Source organism: Mytilus californianus, unplaced genomic scaffold (assembly GCF_021869535.1).
Source record: "Mytilus californianus isolate M0D057914Y unplaced genomic scaffold, xbMytCali1.0.p SCAF_4, whole genome shotgun sequence".
In the NCBI taxonomy this organism is placed as follows: Eukaryota; Metazoa; Mollusca; class Bivalvia; order Mytilida; family Mytilidae; genus Mytilus; species Mytilus californianus.
The window spans coordinates 67,292,614-67,303,489 of record NW_026262690.1 but is presented as its reverse complement, the minus strand read 5'-3'; the positions used below and the strand labels follow the sequence as shown (position 1 = coordinate 67,303,489).

The window sequence follows — 10,876 nt, the reverse complement described above, 5'->3', positions numbered from 1 at the left end:
TCGAGGCTGCAACAAGAGAACAGTAAATCATGTGATGAACGGCGGGAAAATACCACATGGTATTCAGCAAATGTAAACATTAACTGAGATTATCAACTTAGAATTGGAGTTTAACAATGCCGGCAAACGAATATGAACAAGTCCGATTAAAGAATTTAGAAGATAACAGAAGAATTTTGGCTGAGATTGGATTGATCAATCCAGTAATTTTTTTCATGGGCTTTTGTTATAAATATTATATAATATATTTCTGGGAGGGAAATTAAATTGTCTACAAACCGACATGAATTTAACAAAGTATTAAAAAACATAAATCATGCAATTAATTTTATTTAATTCTGTGAAATAATCTGGAAAACAACATTGACCTAAAAGGACATTCCTGTACAGTGAGAGGATTAGAAATAATCCCCAAACATCGAATTCTTCGTCCAAATTTAAGACAAATCCCATAACACGCATTTTCAATAAGAGGGTGCATGTGCTGTCGCCAGGGTGTGTGCGAATTCCTGTATGAGTTTCAGATTTATATGCTGCATATTTTTGATCCATGTGGACCAACACTTTAAATTAAAAAATGTTATCACAATTTAACTTGTTTTATTTTAATTTTTGGTAACGGAATCAACAAATTGACATTTTCGTTACTGTCGCCAAATCTAAAATTAGGTGTTGATCACTAAAAAGTTGCCTCGTTTGTGCATTTCTTTATCCCTCACAGTTACACAGTGTTGACGAATTGGTGATATCTTTCAGGAAAAAATAACTATCATGCGCCAATCTCCCGAAAACGCATGACAGCATACTCCTTAAGGGTTGTCACAAAAAGCAGGTACATGTTCGTTATGCCAAAATAAATATGTCGAAATTTTTAACATATATAAGATAAGATATTTTATTTCCAATTATGGGCCCCAAAGGGCATAAACATTACAACATCAATAATTTTTTCATAATACAATACAAACAATGAGATAAAAAAAAAAAAAAAGTTAAACGAGAACTATTTAAGTTCTTAAAGAATACGTAGATAAAGAATCTATAGTATGTTGTTTTTTTTAATACTAATGCATTTTATTGCAAGTGTGGTTGATATAGATAACAAACAAGCAGCCCAAAAAGAAAAAAAGAAAAATAGATATCCACATATGTATAGTACACAAAAAGTTGGATCAATTAAATATATAATAATTAGCCAAAAAGAAAGTAGAAATTAAACATGTCCATGACTCATCCTGTGTCAGCAGCAAATAGGAAAGCATTATGGTTTCCTAAAGGCAGCTGACACCAGGGGGCGATACCTTATGGGCCATAGGTATGTAAAATGTGTGTAAATGTCTCTTTCCTACCTGTATCAAAAGCAAACAAGGAAGCATCATAGGTAACTTGAATGCAGTTGATACCAGGGGACGATGCCTCAAGGATATAAGAGAACATTTGAATAAATAATATATCTTAACAATTATTTTTTTTTTTAATCGGCTAGTATGTTTGTGATATTCAGATGAATATAATTTTCTATGTCCAATCAAATGTATATACACACATAGATTTCCTTTAACTAATCTTCACTAAGGAAGATGTTTGTATATAAAATTACATATTATTTTAAGTAACTCAACATTTTCTACACTAAATAAACAGATAATTTTGCTTTGACTGTTCATATGATTAAAATAAGAATTATATTGTGCAATACTAGCTAACATACAATTTCTATCATCCTCAAATTTGTTACAATCAAATAGAAAATGAGCCTCATCTTCGACAGTATTGGAAGAACATTTATTACATATTCTGTTAATTCGGGGAATACCCTGATATCTACCTAATTCTATTTGTAATCTATGAGAAGATACACGTAATTTAGTAAAACTTCTTCTAAGTTCAAAATTCTTGATCAATGTTAGATATTTTTCAAAACCAAAATTTGTTTTATATAAAAGGTAGGTTTTCAGTTTACTGTCTGAAAATTTATCTATTTGTTTTTTCCAACAGCTAATAAACAATATTGATAGCTTGGTTTGTATATATTTCTTAAATTTGTAAAAGGATTCACAAAATGGAGCATTATATATACATGATCAAACTTGAGCTGAAACAGGGTTATAAAACATTGTTGATAAAGTTACTCAAGTCAAGGCAGACATAGTTCTCTGTATTGTAGTTTACGGATTCTGGAAATGTCGGAAGGGACGATATTGGATGTAATTAACTTAGTTATGACATGTTCGTTACTGCTAAAAACTTTTCTCAGTTAAAACTCAGTATATTCCTATCAGCACTGGGTAATTCTTTATGTTATCCTTCCTAGAAAAATACAACGTTTCGATTCGAGAAACTCTAATGGTTTCTTAAATTGAAGGTCTTCAGTATACTTGAAATGTACGTTACTGAAAAATTCGTTACCTAGGATATGAAACAGACTCATAAACGTGATAGCTTTACATAAAAGTATGTGATGCTGGATGAGTTGACTGCCGCCATATATTTAAAACGACAAAAGTTTCATTCATTTATAAACTTTTGACAGGAGAAGGATCCACATTTATAAGGTACGTTTACATTTTACATTATCACGCATTTCTTATAATGGAATACACAACTATTAAATATTATATCACTTGTTTACATAACAACCTAAACAATATGGTCATACATCGTAATTGACATGGATGTCTTAAAATGTGTTAATAAATGACATTGTAGTTGTGAAATGTTCGTTATATAGAGTAATGAACTTTTTACAATGTATACACATTGAAATAGTTCTTTAACGTTGTCTTAGGACTACCACTATGTCTATTTATCACTTTCCATTTCATAATTGTATGTCAGTTGAATAAATACAAGCACATTACACATTAATAAAAAGTCGAATCCTAGAGAAACAGACATTTTGCTAATGTATTTATATTGCGAATTCTCACGTCTATGAAAACTTACCTGCTTCCAAAAAATGCTTGCAACTTGAATGCAATTTCTTGAAGAAATTACTAATGTGATGACAGTACTACATTTCCTTTCGTCACGTTTTAGTTTTTGCATTCAAAATGTAGAATTCCCACGTATGTAGTGGTAACGTACATTTCTACTCTAGTAACGAACATTTCAAAATAATTTTTAGCTTATCTCTTATAAAATTTTGTATCCAAAAATAAATGCTTATTAAAAAAAATATTTATTAAGACTTCAACGACTTTCCGTGGAAGCTTTCGATATATCATTGTACCCGTATCTAAATACAGTTATCTTTCATTTACAGAAATGGTCAAATCGAGGGCCCAGATTCAGAGAGAATACAGACAGTGCCTGAAAGAAAAAAACAATGAAGCTTATCTTCAAAAGGAAAGGGAGAGACGGAAACAAAATTATGTACCTAGTAGTCAATTATCTCGAAGAAAGAGGAGACAAAGAAACGAATATAACAGAGATTACCTAAAACCTTATAGAGCAAGAAAAAAAGAGGTATTAGAATTAATCCATGCCAATAACCAGCAGATTGAACCCTCCACAAGTGGATATGAAAGTGGAACATCGTCTGTCATTCCTACTAAAAACCGACTACTGGTCCAAATGAGATTCCAGAAGAAAGCCAATGGTCCGAAAATGAGAATAAGCAAAGAATTAACTAAAATAAAGGCCGAAATGAAAAGTCTACAAGCCAAGCATGAAAATTTAAAGAGGAAGTACAGAACAACTGCGCGCTCTTTGCAACGAGTGAAACGAAAAAAAGTTGACAAAAACACAAGTACACCAAGATCCAAAACTGAACAGCAACTCGATGAAATGAACTTATCAGCTGAACAGAGAAGCAGTGTCAGAAAAGAACTACTTTTCGCTAATACAATTTGTAATGAAATTAGATCAGCAGGAGAGGGAACATCGACTCAGGCAAGAATGAGAACTAGGATAGTACGAAACATTGTCTCCGGCAAAACCATGAAAAAGTACAGGATGACTAGCTACTAGACACTAGCACAAAGAACAGGACTCAGTAGAAATAAACTAGCAAAAGTAGCAACTAAAGACATCAATATCAAAAGGTTATACCGAATCCGAGAGATGGGAAAGCATAGATACAATGTAACAAGATTTCTAGAGAGGGATGAGAACTCTAGAGTTGTGCCAGGAAAGGCAGACTATGTTAAAACAGATGATAAGAAAGTTCAGAAAAGAATCTTGACAGACTACCTTTCAAACTTGTACCATAAATTTATGATGGAGTATCCCACAGTGAAGCTGTCATTTACCACCTTTACACGACTTCGTCCAAAGAATATTCTTCTGACATCATTCATAAGAAGGGACACATGTTTATGTACCAAACACCAAAACATGTCATTTACATTAAAAGCTGTAAAACGATTAGGTATAGACGTTTCTTTGAATGCAGAAAAAGAAGTTGAAAAGCAACAAGAAATTATACAAGACATGACAAATACAGAGGCCAGTGATGTGGTATTTAGTCAGTGGAAAAGAGTTAAAGTAGAAGAAAAGGGCAGAACAAAAATGACAATGAAAGTTGTAGACAGCACAGTTGATAAAAGTGGATTTATAGCTCATGTCGAAAAACAGATGAACGAATTTAAAGATCATGTAACAAGAATACAAACACAATATGCACAAATGAAAGAATTGAAGATAAATCTACCAAAAAATCATTGCATTGTACATATGGACTTTGCCGAAAACTATCAGTGCAAATCCGTGGAAGAGATCCAGTCTGCCTATTGGAATCAGACTAGCGTGACAATACATCCAGTTGTAGTTTACTACAAGGTTGACGGGGATGAGCTGCTCCACAAAAGTATAGTAGTTATCTCAGACGAGATGGGTCACAATTCAGCAACCGTACTATCCATCATCGACCAAATTATACCAGAAATAAAACAGCTTCTTCCAACTGTAGAATGTATCCATTACTGGACGGATAGTCCGACATCTCAATATCGCAATAAAGCAATATTCAATGCTATTGCGAATCACAGTCTCGATTACGGCATGAAGGCCAAGTGGAACTATTGGGAGGCCGGTCATGGGAAAGGCCCATGCGATGGGATTGGAGGCACTAGTAAACGAATGGCAGACGAAGCGGTGCGTACGGGGAAAGTCGCAATACAAGACCCACATGATTTCTACGCATGGACACAATCACAATCGTGTAGTTTAAAGAGCATCAAGTTAATCTTCTTGCCTAAAGACCGATGTGAAAATAAAACCAAACTTATTTCCGAACAAAAGCTCCGTTCAATACCAGGTACAATGAAATTACACGCTGTAGCAGAAAAAGGCAATGCTGTAGTTGGGCCAAAATTAAAATTAAGTTTGTTTCCCCTTACCCGACCGACCCACTAAAAATCCGCCGACTGAAAATCACGTTGTTGTTTTTTTTTTTCGTTTCGCTCAAAAGTTCGTTTTTTAAATTCGTTTCCTTGAATGGTCTGTATTTTCAACATTCCGCGAAATCATTGTCGCCTGTGTGTTTGCAGCAAAGGGTAAACTACGTATGCAAGGATACTGAAATTGGAATGGAATAATGTTTTTAATAAATGCATCCGAGCAATCTTAACTACTCTTCCATTCTAGCTACGCCTCCAATAACAAAATGCGTATCGAGAATGGCCGAGAAGTTACGATTGCACATCCGAGCTCACCCTTTGAGCTAAAATGTTAGGCCCAGTGTTTCTGAAATTCTGCCATGTTTGTGGTAAATCCCTGAGTTCGTCTTTATCAGTGGGCGACTCAATAAGTTGTATATTGGCGTGCTATTTATGCTATTTTGTTTCATTTCGTATGTGATATTGGACCATACACTAGTTGTCTTTGGATAAAATAGTAGTTGATTTTTTTCGAGCTCAGTATCATATTGTGTTGTGAAAAGTCGAGATGACTATACCAGCTAATGCTTTGATAAAAGTTCTTGTAAGTTCTTATGTCTTTTATAAGCTATAATGGGCTGATGATTAAATATGGTCACATGTTCAGGGTTTTGTGAAATAAGATGCCAGTGTTTCATTATTATATTTTTAGTTTCTGTATAGATGGGTTGAATTTTGTTAACACTACTAGCGGTTGCTCCCGTTCCGCTGGGCAATGTGTTAGCAATTTTTCCCTTTCTGTATTTTGTGTTTGATAAAAAAAATCGTTGATTTCAGATATTTGATATCCTCGTTTGAGCTTCTTACTGTTTTTTTAAGATCAGTTTTGCTGCTTGTGTTTCTGAGATACCTCAATACTTCACCCTTGATAAATCCTTTCAATGAAAACACTTTTTGGGTGTGAGCAGTGTCTGTGCAGATATTGATATGTTTCAGTTGGTTTGATATTGGTTTTAATGTCTTGTATCATACTATGCCTTCGTTAAAGAATCTTTCTCCTTTGTATAATTATGACAGTGTCTAAGAATATTATTTCATTACAGGAAAATTCGTAAGTGAACTTCAACTATCATTATCATTTTGTTTCTCTGTGTTGAAAGCGTTGTAAAATGTGTTCAAGAATTAACAAACATTTTAAGGCCTACTAACTCAGCGAATGCTGATCCGCACATAGGCACGCCCAAGGTTTCATGGTAAAGTTTATTGTTAAAAATAAATTCATAGTTTTCTAGAATAAGCCTTAATAGGCGTAGTCATACTCGCTTGGATCACGGTTTGTGGCTTCTAGTATTTCCTTAAATGAAAAACAAGTGTACATATTTTTTGCATCGAATGTTTCTAGGTAGCAGTCTCGTTGGGGTTTTATATTTTCAATTGAATTAATAAAACTATAAGAAAAATATAGAACCGTGTCTCAATTTATATGTGGTCTACTCTAAGTCACAAAGACATTGATATTTACAAACATTTTCTAGTCTGAAATTGTAGGGTCTTCTAGTCATGCATAATCATGATAATACATTATACAGTATGTTGTTTTAGTATCAATAAAGTTCAATTTGTTTTTTTTCTGTGTTTTCCTGTGTGTTAGATATATTTCAGGGATTTTCTCTAAAAAAAAAATAAAAGCCTACCTACCTACCCACTTCCAAAATGGTGGGTAGGGTAAGGGAAAACAAAGATATTTTTAATTGCGGCCTTGCTGTTCGTAATACAAGTTGTTATTGCGTAACCTGTTTGTCAGATGAATTTACATGTGAAAATTGGCAGCTGGAAAGAGTTTTGAAGACAGGAACTCAAACGGACAAAACAGCAGAGGCTGCAGATGAAGCCAGGGAAACTTATCCAGACGTGGAATATAGCAGTGCAGATTATGTGGCTGCTATCTACTTAAATAAATGGTACATCGGTCAAATAAAAACAATCGATATTGAAGATAACACCATTGAAATCTCTTTTCTAGAAAAGAAGAAAGCAATGTATCAGTGGCCAAGTAGGTCCGATGTTATTTGGGTTGACCGTAAGGACATTTTGTGCAAGATTTCAAATCCACAAGCCTCCGGGAAATCGAAAAGAATGCTTAAAGTAAACCCTGATGATGTAGCAAAAATTGAGGAACTTTACAGTAATAACAATTGACGTGAGCAGAAGATAATGAAATTTTGAAATGTTCGTTACTTGTTTAAGTTTATTAAAGTTTACATGTTGTTTCATTGAATTGTCTATAATATACTCTCATCACTATCAACTGGAAAGTAAATTTTAACTTTTAGTAGCTATATTTCATTCTGAAATTTACAAGAAAATGCGTTTCTGTATGTTGTCATTACAGTAACGTACATTTTGTTTCGGTTGAAACATCGGGAAGTCCTTAATTTGAGATATATATCAAGTTCATATTATAATGTTGCACTTTGTCATCTTTTTTCCCACCATTTCCCAACACTTTCTCTTTCAGAATACAAAAAAAATGTTATTCTATTTTTTAACCATTTTTAGAAAATGTTCGTTACTTTCATAAGCCTGCGGTAAATATATGGTTTTTACAAAATACCGACTTTAAGAACTGATTAACTTTCATATTTTGTATACCATGACAATTTGCAGGATGTATATAACTTTGTCAACACAAAATGTCCATATTATTGACATATTCCGGAATTAAACACAACCCTTTCAATAGTTTTGTCAGGAGTTTTACTCTGTCAAAAGATATGCATTTTTGATTTAGTGAGAAAAAGAGTGAAATAGTACAGCAGTAAGTAATTGTTGAAACGGGAAAGTCATTTACAGCACATGTTAAACGATCAAACCCATCATTCAAACGAGGATATCTGTAAAGTGAAAACACTTGTATATCTATTGGAGTACCTTCAGCGTAACGAACATTTTAAACTAGTTTTAGGACAATATTTTAGCCTGTAGTTGGCGAATCGTGAATCGAAAACCCTTTGTTATTTGTTCAAATGCTCTTATATCGAGCAAGACAACATATCAAGGAAACAAAATCAGCATGGATTGTTGGGTTTGCTTTCCATCAAATTTTCGATACTAAAATATCGCTAATGCACCCCCGTATTGAAAATGCGTGATAAGTAAACATTTGGACATCTGCACTAATGGAATCTGAAACTGAGCCATGTTATAGGCACAGGCACTTGTCTCCTAAAAAAAATTTCATATATATCTTAATATAACACAATTAAAGGTACTTAACTCGCATTTTTGTAAAATGTCACCCGGTCGCGAAATTCCGTTATATGTCGATTTCTCAGTTGTCAACTCCACTAAAACTTGTTATGCCGTGAATATAAATTGATTTATCTACCCAATGGTGTATAACACGCCTCCCTTTGTTGTCGGATTCATGCATAGCAGGCCTACCCAAGTATGTCAACCGTAATTATTTCGTCTACCAACACACGATTGGAAATATAAGACTTGCAGTAAATGAATAATTAGAAAAAGTATTTATAAAAAAACTAATAGTTTTTGTCTGAATAGAACTTATCATCCAGATAGTAAATTTGTAAATGATTCTGTGAAAAAAAATCTAACAAGTGTTATTTGAGGTATGTCTAATGAGTTACGAGTTTCTATTTTTAGACTCAAATTTTCCAATTCCATCAATGTCATTCAGACTCTCTCTCTGGACTTTACATATGAAATGAGATAAGATCAGATAACTCGGAGAAACATTTATTTTTAGCAATAGACCTTCCCATAAAATTTGACCAATCGGAAACCAAGATATATAAAGAGCATGGAAAGATACCTTTTACTGCTTATTAGTCTTATATTTCCAATCAAGTGTTGGTAGACGAAATAATTACGGTTGACATATTTAGGTAGGCCTGCTACGAATGAATCAAGACAACAAAGGTAGGCGTGTTATACACCATTGTGTAGATAAATCAATTTAAATTTATGGCATAACAAGTTTTAGTGGAGTTGACAACCGAGAAATCGAAATATAACATAATTTCGCGACCGGGTGACATTTTTCAAAAATGCGAGTTAAGTACCTTGTGTTATATTAAGGTATATAGGAAAAAAATTTTCTGAAACAAGTGCCTGTGGTTATAGACAATAATGTAGCGTCACAAAATCCCATTTAGAAGTTCAGAAACCTTATCAAATCCTTAGAAGGATAAAAAATGTAAGATATTTATAGTTTTAAAGCCAAGGGATTGTATACGTTCTATTTTAAAAAAAATGCAGAACTAAAGGCTTTCAGATGTTTATCTTTATGTAGACATGGTAAATGTATATATGTCTATTTATCTGATTCTCAACTCCTTGTTGTATTTTCCAGTTAAAGTGAAAAATCTTGATCAAGTTGACTCTTCTATTTCAGTACAAATCCTTGCCAAAAGTCAGCTTCAAGAAAAGTATTCGTGGTAACAAGAGAAAAGCAGAAGACAGCACTTCTAGTCGACCAGCAAAAAAGCATGTTGAATTAGATCCAGATAATTCTGGATCTATAAGGGGAAGTCGTAGACGTTCAGCTCGTGTAAAGGGAAAGGTAGGAAATTTCCACACAAGCCATTCTAATGTCTAATTGGAATGATAGACATACATTTTTAAGGACCTTATATTATGCAATTTAGACTCTTTCTTTTGTAATTTAATTTTATTCATCGTTGAACTATTTGGCTTGTTTTGAAACCATATTGTGATATATTGCTTCTTTCATTACCTTAATACTGCAGATTGTTTCAAATAAAGAAGTTGTCACTGTCATCTTTATGTAGACTATAAGATCCATTAAACATGTATAAATGTTATATGTTAGTAACAGATGGTATGTTTTGGGGTAAACATTGCCTTCATACAATCAAAACCCTTATGGGACTGGCTTGATAGTTATCAATTTTCCAGACTTAATCACTACTTTTGAGATAATAAAAAAAAACATAATGTGCATTGAGCACAACATTCGAAACCAAGGCTTCCAAAACGGTCATATATTCCGGACATTTGTATAATGTCCGATAAAAGTCCGGCTGGGCAAAGCATGAAATGGTCATCTTCTTTTTAGTTTTCAAGGCTTTCTTAAGAGACGGTCATTTTAACATAATTCACTATCTTTTTGACCCAACCTTTTGCCTTCAACAGCCACACATTTCCGGTCATAAAAGTGACATGATCATTAAGTACTATCAAAACAACCCCTACTTTTAATACCTTCTCATTTTAATCAAGGCTAATTAGTTGTCGAACAGCTGAAATTTACCTGTTCAGGTGACAGGTAAACTATTTTGAACCTGACATTGATCAGTCTATTCAAAGTTATTTTCTTACATTTCAGCGGTTTGTATCTAATTAATTTAGTCAAAAAGATTTAAATTATCAGAAATACGTTTACACATATGATTTGATGAAAAAATTAAAAAAGGTGAAAATGAAAAATCGTCATAACCACGTTGTTTAAACAGAGACATGTCTCTGTATGAACTAGTACACGTGTGCGCATGTGTGCAGGTGTAAAATTT

General features: G+C 33.3%; 1 protein-coding gene across 1 annotated transcript in view; it reads left to right on the top strand.

Annotated features, from left to right (window-relative positions):
• Window positions 1-42: 42 nt before the first annotated feature.
• Window positions 43-10,876, top strand: part of LOC127738409 (uncharacterized) — a 29,583-nt gene continuing 18,749 nt past the window's right edge. The window contains exons 1-2 of the mRNA XM_052249650.1: window positions 43-203; window positions 9,739-9,906. Of these exons, the coding sequence (XP_052105610.1) occupies window positions 117-203; window positions 9,739-9,906 (255 nt within the window). The 5' untranslated portion in view covers window positions 43-116. The remainder of the gene's footprint in view (window positions 204-9,738; window positions 9,907-10,876) is intronic.